Below are 19,408 nucleotides of genomic sequence, written 5' to 3' on the forward strand. Positions count from 1 at the left end.
TGAACCTTCGCTGCACTCCCTCTATGGCAATTATATCCTTTCTTAGGTAAGGAGATCGAAACTGCACACAATACTCCAGGTATGGTCTCACCTGTGCAGCTGCAGTAAGACATCCTTGCTCCTGTACTCAAATCTTTTCACAATGAAGGCCAACATACCATTTGCCTTCTTAACTGCTTGCTGTACTTGCATGTTTGCTTTCAGTGATTGGTGTACAAGGACACCCAGGTCCCTTTGCACATCAACATTTCCCAATCTTCACCATTTAAATAATACTCTGCCATTCTGTTTTTCCTTCCAAAGTGGATAATTTCATTCTTATCCATTTTATAATGCATCTGCCTTATATTTGCCCACTCACTCAACCTAAATCGTCTTGAAACCTCTTAACACCCTCCTCATTGCTCACATTCCCATCAAGTTTTGTGTGGTCAGTAAACTCAGAAATATTACATTTGGTTCCCTCATCCAAATCATTGATATATATTTTGAATAGTTGGGGCCTAAGCATTGATCTCTGTGGTGCCCCACCTAGTCACCGCCCGCCACTCTGAAAAAGATCCATTTAGTCCTACTCTCTGTTTCCTGTCTGCTAACCAATTCTCAATCCGTGCCAATATATTACCCCAATCCCATGTGCTTTAATTTTACACACTAACCTCTTATGTGGGACTTTATCAAAAGCTTTCTGAAAATCCAAATACACCACATCCACTGGTTCTCCCTTATATATTCTGCTAGTTATGTCCTCAAAAAACTTCAGTAGGTTTGTCAAACATGGTTTCCCTTTCATCAATTCATGTTGACTTTGTCTAATTCCCTGATATTTTCTAAGTTTCTTGTTATCATATCCTTTATAATAGACTCTAGCATTTTCCCTACTACTGATGTTAGGCTAACCGGTCTGTAATTCACTGTTATCTCCCTCCCTCCTTTTTTTTAAATAGTGGGGTTACATTTTCCACCTTCCAATCTGTCAGGACTGTTCCAGAATCTACAGAATTTTGGAAAATGACAACCAGCGCATCCACTATTTCCATGGTCACCTCCTTTAGTGTTCTGGGATGTAGATTATCAGGCCCTGGGATTTATTGGCTTTCAGTCGCATTGATTTCTCCAGCACTATTGTTTTAGTAATACTAATTTCCTTCAATTCCTCCTTCTCACTAGACCCTTGGTTCCCTAGTATTTCTGGGAAGTTATTTGTGTCTTCCTCCGTGAAGACAGAACTAAAATAGTTGTTTAATTGTTCTGCCATTTCCTCGTTCTCTATTATAAAGTCTCCTGTTTTGACTATAAGGGACCTACATTTGTTTTCACTAATCTTTTTCTTTTTACATACATACAGAAGCTTTTACCTTTTGTTCCCTACAAATTTATTCTCATACTCTAATTTTCCCCTCTTGATTAATCCCTTGATCCTCCTTTGCTGAATTCTAAACTGCTCCCAATCCTCAGGCTTGCTACTTTTTCTAGCAACTTTATATGACTCCTCTTTGGCTCTAATAGTATACTTAATTTATTTTCTTAGCCATGATTGGGCCACTTTTCCTGTTGTGTTTTTGCACCAGAAAGGAATGTATAACTATTGCAAGCATACAGTAGTTCTTTAAATATTAGCCATTCTCTATCCACCTTTTAATGAAGTTCCCCAATTTAACTTAGCCAACTCATGCCTCATACCTTGTAGTTTTCTTTGTTAAGATTTAGGGCACTAGTTTCAGATTGGACTACTTCACTTTCCATCCTAATGAAGAATTCTATTATGTTATGGTCACTGTTAACAAGATTATTAATTAAACCTTTCTCATTGCACAATACCAAAACTAGGATAGCCTGTTCCCTAATAAAAACAAAAAAACTGCGGATGCTGGAAGTTGGTTCCTTAACATACTGGTCTAAAAAACCATCTCGTAAAAACTCCAGGAATTCATCCATTACAGTATTATTGCTAATTTGATTTGCCCAGTCCATATGTAGATTAAAGTCACCCATGATCACTGTAGCACCCTTGTTACATGCATCTCTAATTTCCTGTTTAATGCCGTCCCCTACTTTATCACTGTTTGGAGGCCTATGGACAACTCCCACTAATGTCTTCTGCCCCTTGTTGCTTCTTAGCTCCACGCAAACTGATTCTACATCCAGATTTTCTGAGCCAATATCCTCTCTCACTATTGCACAGATTTCATCCTTAACTAACAACGCCGTGCCACCTCCTTTTCTTTTTGCCTGTCCATCCTAAATATCAAATATCCTTGGATATTCAGTTCCTAGCCATGGTTACCGGCAGCCATGTCTCCGTAATCGCAATCCTATTGTACCCGTTTACATCTTTTTGCACTGTTAATTAGTCTATCTTATTGCAAATGCTCCATGCATTCAAATACAGTGCCTTTAGACTTGTCGTTTTTTTTAACATTTTGCAGATTTTTTTATACTATAGCCACATTTGCTGCTAGCCCTCATTTCCTCTGCCTTCCACTTTTGCTTTCTACTTTTATGTCTTTCATTCCTATCTTTGTTTCCCTCCCTTGTGCCTCCCCACTCAGGTTCCCATCCCCCTGCCAATCTAGTTTAAACCCTACCCCACACACTAGCGAACACCCCTGCCAGGACTTTTGTCCCAGTCCTGCTCGGGTGCAACCCATCCAACTTGTACAGATCCCACCTTCCCTAGGATCGGTCTCAATGCCTCAGGAATTGAAATCCCTCCCTTCTACACCATCTCTTCACCACGCATTCATCTAGTCTATTCTCCTATTCCTGTTCTCGCTTGCACATGGCACTGGGAGTAATCCTGAGATTACTACCTTTGAGGTCCTGCCTTTTAATTTATTTCCTGACTCCCTATATTCTGCTTTCAGGACCTCATCCTTTTTTTTACCTATTTCGTTGATATTGATATGGACCATGACCTCTGGCTGTTCACTCACTCCTTCAATGTCCTGCAGCCACTCGGTGACATCCTTGACCCTGACACCAGGGAAGCAACGTACCATCCTGGTATCATGTCCACGGCCACAGAAACGCCTATCTGTCTCCCTAACGATAGAATCCCCTATCACTATTGCTCTCCTACTCTTTTGTCTTCCCCCACCTCTGTGCAGCTGAGTCACTCCTGGTGCCATGGACTTGGCTCTTGCTGTATTCCCCTAAGAAACCACCTCCCCCAGCAGTATCCAAAATGGGAAATCTGTTGGAGAGGGAGATGGGCCCAGGGGACTCCTGCATTACCTGCCTAGTGCTTTTATTCTGCCTGGCAGTCACCCATTCCATTTCTGCCTGTGCACTTTTGACCTGTGGTGTGACCACCTCACTGTGTGTGCTATCAACAAAGATCTCATCCTTGCGGATGTTTCACAGTGACGCCAGGTGCAGCTCCAGCTCCAAAACATGGATTTCGAGTAGCTGCATTTGGAGATACTTCCTGCACACATGGTTGCCCTGGACACTGGAAGTGTCCCTGGCTTCCCACATGATACAGAAGAAGCATTTCAATTGGCCGAGCTGCCTTGCCATGACTTAGCTTTAAATTACTCCTTTTACTTTTACTTCCTCTAGTTTAGAGAATATGAAGGACAGAAGAAATACTTACCAGGTCCTACTCACCAAGGCCTTCGCTTTTCTTACTGAGGCAGGGTAGAAAATGAAAGGATCACCTCCTTCTCTCTTCAGCAAACTCCCTCTCTCACCAAACTATAACTGAAGCACTCTAATGCAGCCAAAGCAGCATTCCACTTCAGACAAATGCAGCACTGTAGATGGCTTGCTTTTATGCTGTTTGAATCTAGTTTCTGAAAACCTGTTTAAGCCAGTTAGTTAATTTACTAGTTGCAGCTGCAAGCAGAGCCTGTTTTGAAGCTGGACTAAAACTCATCTTCTTCCAACCCAAAGAGCAACTTTTAGTTAGTTGCTAAATTAAAAAAAGGTACGATTTAAGATAGAAATTAATCCTTAAAAGTTTCTCTCTCACCATACTCCAGCTGAAGCACTCTAACGCAGCCCAAAGCAGCATTCCAGTGCAACCAAGAAAGTGGCCTCATCCTGGAAACTGTCTAACATATCCATGCCAGTATGTACAACAACATCAACGGTTCATTGTATTAAAGTATTCTCCGTCAAACATCAGGTAAGTTAAAATCTAATGCATCAACGTATAAACCAGAAAAAATAGTCTCAGTCGTACATTAGTCATGCTACATACATCATAATGAGTCCAAAGCTGCAGGCCTGGTGAGCTGATTCGAAAAACGCTGGAGAAAAACTGATTCTTCTCAAAAAACTCTGGGATGTTGATGTCCTCAGCCAGAGTTGGGAATTGTTTTCTGATATCTGCAATATCCTGTTTTGAAATCAGCAAAGAAAGATGGTGTCAACGATTTCTTTGATACACAAATAAACAGAAATCTAATTAGTTTTGGGAAAAAAACAGCTACCGTAAGACATGATAGCGAGAGCATCAGAATTTGCTTATTTATACCACAGATTTAAATTGCCATTCCAATCTTACAGGGACAGAGTTAGCGTTAAGGATTAAAAATCAACTTCTGTACCAAAGCCTGAAAGCCACTGATGGCAAGTTTCTGATTAACACTTAATAAATTCCTCTCTCAATTATTTTAACAGCAATATTAATTCATTTACTTTGAGTATGTTAACAGCCCTGATAAAACAGTTGTGACAGCACTTTATATGAGCTTTTAACACCTCTGTGATAGTATGGAAGTTGATTAGCCCAAGCTTTAACACTACCAACAAAACAACAACTTATAATTATACAGAGCTTGTAAAGTAATGAAAGCCCCAAGGTGCTTCACAGGACCATTTTAAAATAAAGTATGTCACCGAGCCACATAATGATATATTAAGGTCAGATCATCAAAAGGTTGCTCCAAGAGGTAGGTTTTATGGAGTGTTTTCAAGGAGGAAGGCGAGGTAGAGAGGCAGAGATGTGTAGGGAGGGTATTCCAGAGCTTAGGGCCCAGACAAGGGAAAGCACAGCGACCAACCTTGGAGCAATTATGATTGGGAATGCACAAGAAGCCAGAATTAGATGAGTGCAGATATGAGAGATGTGGGAAGAGATTAAGGAGATAGGGAGGGGCAAGACCATTGAGGGCTTGAAAACAAGGATGAGAATTTTAAAATCAAGAAGTCGGTTGAATGAGCCAATGTAGGACAGTGAAGAGGGCAATTTGACACAAGCTGTTAAATGTTCGTAAGGTAACATTGCTCTTTATAATTTCTGCTTCTTCAATTTTCACAAATTTTACTTGACCCTTTTGGCTTAAAGGAAGAATTTGTATATTACAGTAATCTTTGTCAGGGCTGGATTACAAATTCTTGCGGCCACGGGGTCAAAAAGATTAGGCCTCCTCCACACCAGTCCCTTTGATCCATTAAAACACAAATGTGCAGTAAAATGCATGAAGATTTAGGCCCTTATAAAGTTTACATTCTTTGACAATAATAAAACACATCATATCACAACATATTACACTCAAATGAAAAATATTTTCATGGGGTCTCTGGCAAGGGCCCATTGGACACAAATGTATTGTGTATTAATCTGTCCCTGATCTTTGTACAATATATGATTTACAATCAGGATACTGAATACCCAGCCAGTCTCTTATATTGCTGCATCCAATATTGCATGTGTCTTTTTGTCCTATTTAATCCATGGGTATAAGACCATAAGACGTAGGAGCAGAAGTAGGTCATCTGGTCCATCGAGTCTGTTCCGCCATTCAATGAGATCTTGGCTGATCTGATAATCCTCAACTCCACTCTCCTGCCTTTTCCCCATAACCCATGATTCCTTACTGATTAAAAATGTCTATCTCAGCCTTGAATATACTTAACAATCAGCTTCTACAGCCCTCTGTGGTGAAGAATTCCACGGATTCACTATCCTCTGAAAGAAGAAATTCCTCCTCATCTCTGTCTTAAATAGGCACCCCATTACTCTGAGATTATGCCCTCTGGTCCTAGACTCTCCTACAAGGGGAAACAACCTCTTAGCATCTACCCTGTCAAGCCCCCTAAGAATCTTATATGTTTTAATAAGGTTGCATCTCATTCTTCTAAACTCCAAAGAGTACAGGACCAAACAAATCAACCACTCCTCATAAGAAAATCCCTCCATACCCGGTATCAACCTAGTGAACCTTCCCTGGACTGCTTCAAATGCCAGTATATCTTTCCTTAGATAAGGGGACCAAAACTGTTCACAGTATTCGAGGTGTGGTGTAACTAGTAACTTTGTAAAGTTTATACCTCATTCCCTTTGAAATAAAGGCCAACATTCCATTTGCCTTCCCTATTACCTGCTGAACTTGTATGTTAGCTTTTTGGGATTCATGCATGAGGACTCCCAAGTCCCTCTGTGCTGCAGCTTTACGCAATCTTTCTCCATGTAAATAATATTCAGCTCCTCTGTTCTTCCCGCCAAAATGCATAGCCTCACATTTTTCCACATTACAGGCAGAAATTTTTGCTTGGTGGGCAGGTGGGCACATGCCCGACCCACTCAAGCGTGAAATGACGTGCATTGATGTCGGCTGATCGAGCTGATGTCAATGCACAGTCGCGTGATAGTTTGGTCGGTGGGTGCGCGTTGGTGTAGGCAGCATGCCCACCAACAATTAAAAGGCCTGTTAAGGCCATTAAATAATCAATTAAGCTAAATTTTTCGCTGCCCGTCCAACCTAACGGCTGGTGACTGATGGAAAGGCCAACCCGCTTTTGCATTTTTTTTGGAAACCTCATCACGGGCGGGATGAGGTTTCCAAAAGCAAATAAAAATAAAATTAATTTTTTTCAATTGAATTAATAACATATCCCTGCTCATGTAACAGAGTCACATGAGGGGATGTGTTTTATTACATTTTTATTTTCTTTATTTTTTTTATTTCTCATCATCTCCCTGAGGCAGCTCTGTTTCTCAGGGAGATCATGAAGCGCTCACTCGCGCACATGGGTGAAATTCGTGCTACCTGCTCGCCCTCCTCCCCCCCCACCCCCAACCTCAAAGGCAGTGCTGAGCGTGCGCTCGCGTTTCAAGCTGGGCAGGATTTAATTGGCCTGCCAGCATGAAATAACGGTATGGTGCGGTGTCAATTACAGGTGGCAGCCGGCTTCCCAACCACCACTGCCTGCCCGTCAAAGGCAAAATTCTGCCCTATATTCCATCTGCCAAGTTTTTGCCCATCAGTTAACCTGTCTATATCCCTCTGTAGACACTGTGTCATCTTCACCACTTGCCTTCCCACCTATTTTTGTGTTACCCGCAAACCTGGTAATAGTACATTCACTTCCCTCATCTAAGTCATTAGCATGTATTGCAAATAATTGTGGGATCCCAGCACTGATCCTTTGGCACTTCACTAGTTACAGGTTGCGATCCTGAAAATCCCCCCTTATCCCAACTCTCCGCCTTCTATTAGTTAGCCAATCCTCTATTCATGCTAATATAGTACATCTAACACCATGGGCTCTTATCTTATTAAGTAGCCTTATGTGTGGTACCTTATCGAACGCCTTTTGGAAATCCAAAAATATTACTACTAACGGTTCCCCTTTATCTATCCTGCTTGTTACCTCATCAAAGAATTCTAATAAATTTGTCAGGCACGATTTCCCCTTCATGAAACCGAGCTGACTCTGCTTGATTATATTAAGCATTTCTAAATGCTCTACTATTACATCATTTATAATAGACTCTAACATTTCCCCAATGACGGAAGTTAAGCTAACTGGCCTGTAGTTACCTGTTTTGTGTCTCCCTCCCTTCTTGAATAAGGGTGTTACATTGGCAATTTTCCAATCTCCTGGGACTTTTTCAGAAACTAACTAAGGATTCTTGGAAGACTACTACCAGTGCATCCACAATCTCTGTAGCTATTTCCTTTAATATCCTAGGATGCAACCCATCAGGTCCAGGGGACTTATCGGCCTTTAGCCCTATTAGTTTCCTTAGTACTTTTTCTCTAGTGATAGCTATAGTATTTATTTCCTCCACCTCATTTGCCCCTTGATTATTTAGTATTTTTGGTATGCTATTGGTGTCTTTTACGATGAAGACTGAAGCAAAGTATTTATTCAACTCCTCTGCCATTTCCTGGTTCCCCATTATTATTTCCCCAGCTTCATTCTCCCAGGGGCCTATTTTCACTTTGGCCTCTCTCTTCCTTTTTATTATTTAAAGAAGGTCTTGCTGTCCATTTTGTATATTACTGGCTAGTTTACCCTCAAAGTTTATTTTCTCCCTCTTTTTTTTTTGGTCATGTTTTGTTTGTTTTTAAAACATTCCGAATCCTCTGTCTTACCATTAATTTTTGCCGTATTGTATGTTTTTTCTTTCAATTTGATATTATCCTCAACTTCCTTGGTTAACCATGATTGGTTTATCACTTCCTAAAATCCTTTTTCCTCACTGGGATATATCTTTGTTGTGAGTCATGATCTATTTTCTTAAACGTCTGCCATTGTACATCAACTGTATTTTCTGCTAAACTCATTTCCCAGTCCACTCCAGCCAACTCTGCTCTCATTCCATTGTAATTACCCTTATTTAAGTTTAGCAGTTGTTTCCGACCCAAGTTTCTCTCTCTCAAACTGAATGCTAAATTGTACCATGTTTTGGTCACTGTTTCTCATGAGATCTTTTACTATGAGATCATTTATTAAACCTGCCTGATTATATATTACCAGATCCAAAATAGCTTGATCTCTGGTTGAATCCACAACATATTGTTCTCGGAAACTGTCCTGAATATACTCTACAAATTCTTGCTCATGGCCACCTCTGCCAATTTGATTTTCCCAATCTACATGAAGATTAAAGTCACCAATGATTAATGTACTGCCTTTTTTACATGCCCTCATTATCGCCTGATTTATTCTCTGTCCTAGAGTATAGCTACTGTCAGGGGGCCTATAGACTACTCCCATCAGTGTCTCTTCCCCATGTTATTTCTTAACTCTACTCATATGGATTCCACATCTTCCGATCCAAGATAATTTCTTGCTATCGTACTTATTCCATCTCGTACTAACAAAGCTACCCTGCCACCCTTTCCTTCTTGCCTGTCCTTTCAAAAAGTCACATATCCCTGAACATTTAGTTCCCAGCTTTGATCTCCTTGTAACCATGTCTCCGTAACAGCTATAAGATCATACCCATTAACCTCTATTTGTGCCATTAATTCATTCACATTTTTTTCCCAATCCTACATGCATTTAAGTAAAGAGCCATTAATTTTGCTTTTTACCATTGCTCCCCCTTTGACCTTAATGTAATTTGTAATCGTTTAAACAAGAACACTTTAAAGAAAGTTAAACACACACAAATCTGCATTTTATACACAGCATGTTCATCAACAGCTGAATAAAGGATAAGTGTAACTTTTTTTTAAAATTCATTCACGGGATGTGGGTTTTGCTGGCTGGGCCAGCATTTATTGTCCATCCCTCATTACCCTTGAGAAGGCGATGGTGAGCTGCCTTCTTGAACCGCTGCAGTCCATGTGGCTTAGGTGTACCCACAGTGCTGTTAGGGAGGGAGTTCCAGGATTTTGACCCAGCAACAGTGAAGGAGTGGTAATATATTTCCAAGTCAGAATGGTGAGTGACTTCGAGGAGAACTTCCAGGTGGTGGTGTTCTCATCTATCTACTTCCCTTGTCCTTCTAGATGGTAGTGGTTGTGGGCTTGGAAGGTGCTGTCGAAGGAGCCTTGGTGAATTCCTGCAGTGTATCTTGTAGATGGTACACACTGCTGTTACTGTGCGTCGGTGGTGGAGGGATTGAATGTTTGTGGATGTGGTGCCAATCAAGCAGGATGCTTTGTCAAGCTTGTTGAGTGTTTTTGGAGCTGCACACATCCAGGCAAGTGGAGACTATTCCATCACACTCCTGACTTGTGCCTTGTAGATGGTGGACAAGCTTTGGGGATTCATGAAGTGAGTTATTTGTTGCAGGATTCCTAGCCTCTGCCCTGCTCTTGTACAGTTTTATATGGCTCGTCCAGTTCAGTTTTTAGTCATTGGTAACCCCCAGGATGTTGATAGTGGGGGATTCAGTGATGGTAATACGATTGAACGTCAAGGGGGCAATGGTTAGATTGTCTCTTGTTGGAGATGGTCATTACTGGTGGAGACTTCATCGATTTGCTTTATCTGGATAAAATTACTTCTCACTTAGAATGAACGTGACCCAATCTAGTTGTCAAGAGATATTGAGCAAAGGCACTTTTAAGCATTTTCCCTGAAAAGATAGTTTGCCCACCTGCAAAGTTACATTATGAAAAATATAACGTGGAATTTCCTAGATTGCACTCACACAGAAACTTACGCTTGTTTCTTCACTAACAGGAACCAATGCCAGAATTTCCTATGGAGCTCATTTGCTTACGCCAGACCATAAAAACTGGCATAAAAGAAATACAAATAAGGCCCCATCAATAGGAGCAATAGAGAGATGGCTGTTGTCTTCTGCCACTCTGCCTGGCTCTCAAAGCCTTTTGCCTTTGCTGCCCCTCCTCTTCTAATTATTATGCATATCCATCAGGAAGGCCATTACAGCTGTTTAGTCCTTTTGCTCACATGGGGATGAAAGGGGTCTGAAAAACATTGCAAGGAGCCTGACAGCCATTTGGTTAAGTATAGCGCAGACTTCAGTAAAATTTCATCTTCCTTTTGAAGTGAAGCGCTCTCAAACTTGAGAGATCTGTTCTGCTGAAACTAGGCTGCTCTGCATCTAGACGTTTGCGCACAGATCTTGGCATAAATCCAGGAAACTCATTTGTGCTGCTCTGTTACACAAGTGACAGTAGATTTCGTTTTACGTAGCTGCAGAGCACAACAAACAATTGAGGAAATTCACACAAAACAACGGGGAGAATTTTTCCTATGGCAGGCGGGCTGGACAGGAGCAGGCTGGGGCAGGTGTGGAGCCAATCGCGCCCACAATCAGCTGCGCGCCACCATTTTATGCAAGCAGGCCAATTAAGGCTCGCCCAGCATAAAGTGCAGCCGGTAGTGCTCAGCGCTACCTGTGCAGGCGGGGGGAGGAGGGAGAGTCGGGCCTGCGCTCTTTCGTGCATGCAGACGAAAGAGCGCAGCAATCTCCCTGAGGCACGGAGCTGCATCAGGGAGATTGAATAGAGAATAAAATATTTTAATAAATGTAAAATTTTATTTAAACATGTCCCCTCATATGACAGTGTCACATGAATTGGGACACATTCGTGAAATTGGGAAAATTTATTTATTTTATAAAAGCTCCAGGAAACTTCAACCCGCACGAAGATGAGGTTTCCTGAAAAATGTGAAGGCGGGCTTTTCGGCTGTCCGCCAAGCTTAAGTTTGGACAGGCAAAGTTCTTAACTAGTTTACATACTTGCTTAATAGCTTTAATAGGCCGTTGACATTTTGGCGGGCGCGCAGCCGCCTCTGGTGTGTACCCGCCGAACAAAATATCAAGATGACACGCGATGACATTGGAACACACGCCCGGCGTTATCGCGTGTCATTTTATGCATCAGCATGTCGGGCCCACCAGAAGATTCAGCCCAATATTTCAGTTGAAAAGCACAATTAATCAGTTATGTGCAAATCTCCTTGAAAAAAAGCAGCAGCAAAATGCCACACTGATGCACTGGTTTGCAGTGGAACTCCCCAGGAAATTCCAGGCCACAATATCTTCTGTCTGCACAATTTCAGGACTTTGCTTACTGTGCAGGATTTCCCGGTCAGCGAGCAGCAGGCGGGACCCATTTGCCGATGTGTAAAATGACGCGGGATGACATTGGGTGGAACAGCCGAATCAGCCGTGCGCCCGCCGACCTGTCAATGACCTATTGAGGCCATTTACAAACTCATTATCATAAACGTATTTGCCTGTCCAACATTAAGGTTGGCGCTACAGCCAGGAGCCCTGGCGGGCTTCAGAGAAAGCATGAAACCTCATTCACGGGCGGGATAGGTTTCATGTAGGTTTTTAAAAATTTAATAAAAGTTTAAATGTGATGGATGTGTCCCAACTCATGTGACAGTGTCACATGAGGGGACATGTCAGGGAAATTATTTTTCTATTTTTACATTTAGAGCTGATCTCCCTGAGGCGGCACTTAGCCGCAGGGAGATGAGTGCGCTTTTTCACGCACATGTACGAAAGAGCGCACTCTCGGCTCAGGGAATCCAACCCCCCCAACCCGCAGAGGGAGCACATAGCGCTTCCTGGCAGACATCATGCTAAGCTGGCCTTAATTGGCCCACCCACGTAAAGTGGCGGCACACCCCCGATTTGGGGCACTGATCAGAAGCACGCCTCCATGCGCCCCCTCCTGAACTTCCCCAACGTGGTGGGGGGCGGGGGGTGGGGGGGGGAATTCTTCTCACTGTGCTGTGATCTTAGTCACAAAACTTCTGTGGGTCTGTTTGAAATTTCCAGTTTTTTTAAAACAAATGCTGTATTTTAATAGACCAGTGAAAACTTTTTAAACATAGGGACGAAATATTTATAGTGAAAATATGCAAGAAAGAGGTCATCTGCTTCTTCCCTTGCTGAAATCGAAAGTAACTCTGCCACTATTATGCCATTTTCCCCAATATAATGTTCCCCAAGAGAAAGTGTAAGATAGTTGCACAAACCAGCAGTTACTTGTTAACAAACTGCAGCATAAACACATGGGCCGGGATTTTCTGTGCCTACTAGTGTCGGGTGTGTCCCGTTGTGGGGCATTCTAGAATGAGAGGGCATTGTTTTAGGTAGATTTAAATCAGAAATGAGGAGGAACTACTTTTCTCAAAGGGTCGTGAATCTGTGGAATTCGCTACCTCAGAGTGCAGGATGCCAGGGCGCTGAATAAATTTAAGGAGGAGATAGACAGATTTTTAATTAGTAACGGGTTGAAAGGTTATGGGGAGATGGCAGGAAATTGGAGTTGAGGCCGAAATGAGGTCAGCCATAGTCATATTGAATGGCGGGGCAGGCTCAAGGGGCTGAATTGCTTACTTCCAGTTCTTATGTTTGGTGGCGTGAGCAGACTATATCCAGTTTACGATTGTCCGCTCCACCCGCCAACAGCGGGCCGCATTCCCTGCCATTGGACTTCGGGAACCTCATTGTAATACATCAGCTTATCATTATAAGGCCAGTCCACCAGACTCACCACCCCACCCCCCCCCCCCCAACCGCTGGATCATCTGTCCACGTCAGCCGGAAAACACGCTGACATGTTTCACAACGGCATCTATAAGGCACGCGCTTGGTGGGTTGCACTTCACTCAGGACGTCAAGGTTAGTTTGCCTACCTTGCTTCGGTCAGCACTTGCAGTCATCAGTGTCAGGCTTCATAGACAGCACCACATCACTTTCAGGAGGGCTCACGGTAGGTGTCTACCTACCGGATCAGCCATATATGGGTGGCTTTTCAATGGCTGCAGGGCAAGGTCTTGCTTGGAGAAGGGGAGTATCCCAGGATGTGGTTGGGGGCACATGTTGATCTGTGCAAGTGGCCTCAAAATGGTGAGGGCTGAGGAGGCAGTCTCCAGAGATGAGGCCAGATGGACATTAGAGGGTATGTATGTCTGAGAGAATGAGTGGTGATGTCCCTTGAACTGGCAAAGAGTGAGATGCCAGTGAATGTGTGATGGGCTTGAGTGTCAGAGTTTGGTGTGATGAGATGGTTGCCATACCCTGACTGCATAGATGAGATCATTCATCATCTATCTGCATTGGCTGGCCAACCTCTTCTGTGCAGAATTGTCACTGACCACTGCCAACACCTACCAAGCCGGAGTGCTAATGTTGCTGCCCCTCCTGCAGCCAGAGCAGGGGTAGATGACATCACAGCGGGCCTCCACGGCGTCCAAAAGGCACTCAAGGGCTGCAGTCTTCTTGCCTTTTGGGGCCATGTCTTCTTTGTTGCAGTCCTAGGCTGGGAGCACTGAGCACAGCTGTACTTTAAATGTGGTGTCTGGCGTGATGAAGCAGCAAGGCGATGGCGTGACAGGCGAATGAGAGTTTGTCCTTCATGAAAACGGCGTATTTCCCAGGAATGCATAAGTAATGCGGTGGGTTTGAGACGAAACAGCGTGAAAACCCGCCATTGTGATTTTACCTGCCCACTACTGCACGTAGCACAAATCTGGGATGATTCCACCCATACTTTCACTTTTGGTAAATCTTACTTTAATTTAATTACTTACTTACATGACCAGTAAGTCATGCACCGGTGTGACACTCTGTACATGTTATGCACACAAAGTAAATGCTTTGCACAGAAATTAAGGAAAGCAGATAAATAATAAAAAGCTAACTTCCATCAAAGAGCTCAGAACTATATTAAAACAATTCATGTTAAACACAAGGGACTTGTGAAAGGATTGGTGGGGGAGAAAGGGAGTTACAGAAGATTCAGTTTTCTAGGCATTGGCAATGTTATCTAAGTGGATAAGGCACTCGAGTCAGCTGGACCATGGACTGGAAATTCCTGGCCCCCTGATGCACAGGCAAAAGTGCGCTTGGGTGTGAACTGCTTCCACTGCTGCCCCTACCAGGAGCCCTGGGGTTAGCTAATTTCCATAATGCTTCATGAGATAAGGCCACAAGTTCTATCAGCAGTAAGCCTGATAACTGCTGACTCCATCCCTCATCCTGACAATTGTCTGAAGCTGAACCAGGCTGTTCAAACCTTGATTCCATATCTGACGTTAAGATGAGCTTCCAACCATATATCCTCAACATCACTAAAATCTAAGATGAAGGCCTATATCCATCTCTGTAACATTGCCGGACTCTGCCCCTGTCTCTGCTTCTCTGCCGCTGAAACCTCAATCATGTCTTTGTTGCTTCTAGGCTTCACGCTTCTAAAGCATCCTTGGCGCAGGCTTTATACATTCCACCCTCTGTAAACTTCACATCATCCATAATTCTGCTGTCTATATCCTGACTCATAGTAAGTTGCACGTATCCGTCAACGATATTCACTGACCTACACTGTGGCTCCCAGTTAAGCAACATCTCAAATTTAAAATTAACATCCTGGTTTTCAAATATCTCCTTAGCCTTTTATCTCCATATTTATGCAATCTCCTCCAGCCCCCAACCCTCCAAGATATCTGCGCTCCTATGATTTTTGGCCTCTTAAGCATTCCCAATTTTACTCACTTCACTATTGGTTGCTGTGCCTTTAGCTGCCTAGGCCCTAAGCTCCGAAATGCCCTCCCCGAACCTTTTCCCCTCCTTTAACACATTCTGTAAAATCTACCTCTTTGACCAGGCTTTTGGTCATCTGCTCTAACATCTCCTTAAGTGGCACAGTGATATTTTGTTTTATAATGCCCATTAAGTATCTTGGGGTGCTTTATTTTGTTAAAGGTGCTATGTAAATACAAGTTATTGGTGTTGGCCTGTATAATGTAGTGCTTTAGAGAGAAAGGGGTGGATATGTCCCAAATTCCTGGCCCACAAAGGCAGAGATCACAACTTATATCCTTCCTCAACCTAAGCATTTTGGGGCAATTACACTTAATACATTCACTTTAATTTTTCTTTGCTTTTGAAAAACAGAGGTAAATTTTCTTCCAGTATATCTTATTAAAATGTCAGTCAGATCACACTAACTGCTGTTTCAGATAGACATACTTAGGTCAAAGTTCAGATACTCTTTATTCACAAAAATACACATTTCAGTTCATTAAATTCATTGTTATTGAGCCACATACAAACATATTCTTTTTCCAGCTATTGGATCCTTTATAATTCCTAAGGTTTCTTAAATGTAATTTTTCAAGTTAGTAATTAAAGTATCATTCAGTCTTTTAAATAATAATACAAGTGTTTTTGCTAATATAAATATCATATCTGAACTTTTGCAATAAACTAGAATGTGTGATGAAACTGTTGCTTTGAAATGTCCTAATAATTACAAAATGTTCCCTATTGAGAAGTGTATTATTAATAATACTAAACACAAGACCTAAAGTCCATTTTTCTGTATTTCCTTTGTGTTCATGCATCTTTTAATAACAGCAAATTAATTACCTGTGACATTTGAAAGCTTGTTTAGTCTAATTACTGCATTTGATCTTGTTTCAAAGAAATGCTAATTATCTGCAGAGTGCACAAGGCTTAATACAAACATTTAAATCAACTGTGACACAAGCCTATTTAACCTCATGTGGTCAAAACTAAACAGTATAAGTAATTTTTGACGGGCCGTAGTTTTTTTGTTAATGCCCTCCAGCAAAAGTTGCCTGCTGACTCATTGAATAAGCAGACTCAAAAGATCACAGCTGCAATCCCTGGTCTATGCAGTAAACGGCTCACAGCTGAGTGATGGTACGGGCTCCACAAGCATTCCCGGAGTAAAAAAAAAGTCAGCACTGCTCGCTATCCAGTGACATCAGTTGGATATTGTGCATGGGTGAAAGTTCAGCAAGAATGGGATCAGACCTGACTGTGATACTCTTTAAGATCAAATAACCCCCAAACACTGAATGTCTAGGCTGACAGCATGAGCACTTCCTAGTGCTACTGAATGAAACCCCAAATATCAGTGGCTTCATGAGAGGAGGACAGAAAGCTAGAAAAAAATGCAAGGGTAGTGCTTTAGTAGCTGCATATTGTGAAACATTTGACTGTTTATTCACTCACCTTCCGTGGATCTGCTCCTAGAGACCGTAAGTAGTACTTTTCATCCTGAACACAAAACAAAGTACATTAGTCATAAGGGCACTCAGCTCTGTGCAAGTTACAGGAGTCATTAAAGTTTCATACATTCAATGTTATTTAGAAGTTCTGGGATAAACTCCTCTGGTCTTGCCCTTTCAATGACTGCTCCCTGTGGAGTTCTCAAAGAAACATTAGAAAATACATTGGCTTATGTACAGAGCAAATGGGCGTAAAACAAATCCCTGAAGACACTAAGCCAAATCTGAGATAACTTTAACCAAGTCTAATGATGCACTAAAACAAATGCATTACGCAGATGGTCACAGTTATATAAATGAACTCACAGGCCATAAAACGACTGGAAGATGGGAGAATGGCATTTTTTCTCTCTGCGACAGATACATTGGCAAGTTAGTCCAATTGATTGCTTTTCTACTTGTTAATAAATTATTTTGATCCAGTTCTGGGACCTAAATAATTTTCCCATACAATCTTCGGCAAAGGTCACGTTATACTTGAATTTACTTTGCAGTATTGACATTTTTCAATTGTAGATCTCAACAGTTCTCCTATGACTCAGAGGATAACTCTACCACATAGTGAGGTGTTGAATCATGTAGACTAAAATCCCTAGTTCACCCTAACAAATCTCAACTGGAGTTTCTGTAGAGATGCTACAGTTTGCCTCATCTTTCGTGGTTAGGCAGGAGAAACAAGCAGATAACATGGCTGTTTCTGTTTACTGCTGAGAGGGCACTTGTGTAGATCCCTGTTTGGGTTTGGTTCTGATGGGCCAGTGCAGTCGAAATGCCCACCAATATTCACTGTCCAGCTAAAAATGGCTTTTTGTCATCATTCCTACACCATTCATATCCCAGCATGAATTTTCAGGACAGGAGAAACAACAGGGGAATACTTGTAGACAGGGTGGATAACATTTTTCATTACAGAAGTCTCCAGTGTAGATGAAGCATCAGTTAAGTTCATGTTCCTTTAGATAAATACATTTAATAAAGAACTCCAAGAAGACATATTAAGTACTGCTCATTATGACATATCAGTGAAGCGCAGATTAAGAATTATAACCACATATGCAATTCGTAAATATAAAGTTGCTCTTCACCCAGTACATGTTACAGCAAATATGTCTAACTCCTGGATTCATATAACATCATTGTTGTTTCCCTAAAGTGACAGTTAACACTATATGTCCCTCTATGAATTTATTGCAAAAAGAATAATTTTGTTTAGTTAGTTATTTTCTCTATTTAGTCATCCAAATCATCCACATATCCAATTTCCTCTAGGTTATTATCTGCCTGATGCTTCTGCTGACTTGTGATTCAGTTACAAATGTATGTTGTTTGTAAACTGTTTCTTTCACTTGATGATGGTGGGATTCATCCTCAAGTGTGGTCCAGTGTTGAAGTAAGTATGAGGTGCCTCCGGTATTGGAAAAAAGCACTTCCTGGAGTACTGGTGAGGTTGGATTCTGACATCTTTGCTCTTGGAACTACCATACTGAAACTCTCTGGAGGTGATTTTCTACTGCCATCTGCCTATTGTTCATTTTTAAAACAAATGAGTGGCAATTGAACTTCGTAGGGGAAGAAGAAGGAAACAGGACAGGAAGGGTTGGATTATGCACCTTGGCTGCTCCATTGATATCCAAATCCTAGTTGATGCAACTTCCTGTTTTGATGTTGTTTTCTCTTTGTTCAGAATAGAAAATATTCTTGCGCATTTAACTATTTATGTTCATTGCCAAACTGTATGGTTGCATGAAATATTTTGTATTTCTCCAGACAGAGTGTAAATTGCAAAGCTGCTGTAGCCAGAGATTAATTTACGTATGATTTTTGTTACCATCATGCGTACCTTCTTCATTAACTGGCAGCACTTTACAGTTGGTTCTAATGCACCAGTCTGATGCTGCCAAACTCAACCTTGTTACAGCTGAAAGCAAAGAGCAAGGTACAAAATATCTTCCCAGCTGCAGCAAGCAATTTCCATAACAGACAGCTTATTTCAGTACCAGTTTTAAGAAAACTGAATTAATACCTCAGATATGAAATATTCTGCATGTGCTGTCTCTGCTGCACGCTTCACAAACACATCAAACGGTAAAGTTCTGCAAACAAGAAACAAATGCATTTAAACTAGATTTTGAAGCTATAAATGATGAACTGATCTTTGGAGTGAATAATCTTAGGTAACCTTTGGCCTACGAAGGACCAAAAAACAAGAACAAATGAACATACTGAAAAGGACAGGAAGAGATTAGTTCAAGGCTTTGCAAACTGTGGGTTGTGATGAGATGACATTTTGGGGTCATGAGCTCTGAGTTAGCAATAGCTGCCCTGGAGCTTGGACTGAGTGCTTACAGCAGCAAGGCCTCTTTAAATCCTCACTTTTTTTTCCATTGGGGGGCTTGGCCTAATAGACAGATCTTTGAGGGCTGATTCCTGCTGCAAAAAAAAAACCTGTGTAAAAGTAGATGTTTGGTTTTTCTGTAAAAAAAAACTCTGCAGTTTAAACAATACCCACTTTGCTGAACTTCTCTTCCCCCCCCCCCCCACCCCCCCCATCCCAGCTGTTCATATGCTAACCCTCCCTTCCTCCCCTGGAGTCACATGAAGTCTGAGGCATTAAAATAGGGTCACACCGGGAAAAAGTTTGGGAAGCACTATTCTAGCTTCTCTAATGAGTTTATCACACCTTGGT

The 19,408-nt window shown here is 41.8% G+C and overlaps 1 protein-coding gene across 2 annotated transcripts in view; it reads right to left on the reverse strand.

Annotated features, from left to right (window-relative positions):
• tyw5 (tRNA-yW synthesizing protein 5) overlaps nt 1-19,408 on the reverse strand; it is an 80,886-nt gene that overhangs the window by 12,673 nt on the left and 48,805 nt on the right. Inside the window, exons 3-5 of one of the 2 annotated variants that reach the window (XM_041201614.1) lie at nt 18,746-18,815; nt 16,667-16,711; nt 4,208-4,345 (exon numbers count right to left, since the gene is read on the reverse strand). In XM_041201614.1, the coding sequence (XP_041057548.1) occupies nt 4,208-4,345; nt 16,667-16,711; nt 18,746-18,815 (253 nt within the window). The remainder of the gene's footprint in view (nt 1-4,207; nt 4,346-16,666; nt 16,712-18,745; nt 18,816-19,408) is intronic. The other variant, XM_041201615.1, reaches the window with a different exon arrangement.

Source organism: Carcharodon carcharias, chromosome 12, assembly GCF_017639515.1.
Source record: "Carcharodon carcharias isolate sCarCar2 chromosome 12, sCarCar2.pri, whole genome shotgun sequence".
In the NCBI taxonomy this organism is placed as follows: domain Eukaryota; kingdom Metazoa; phylum Chordata; class Chondrichthyes; order Lamniformes; family Lamnidae; genus Carcharodon; species Carcharodon carcharias.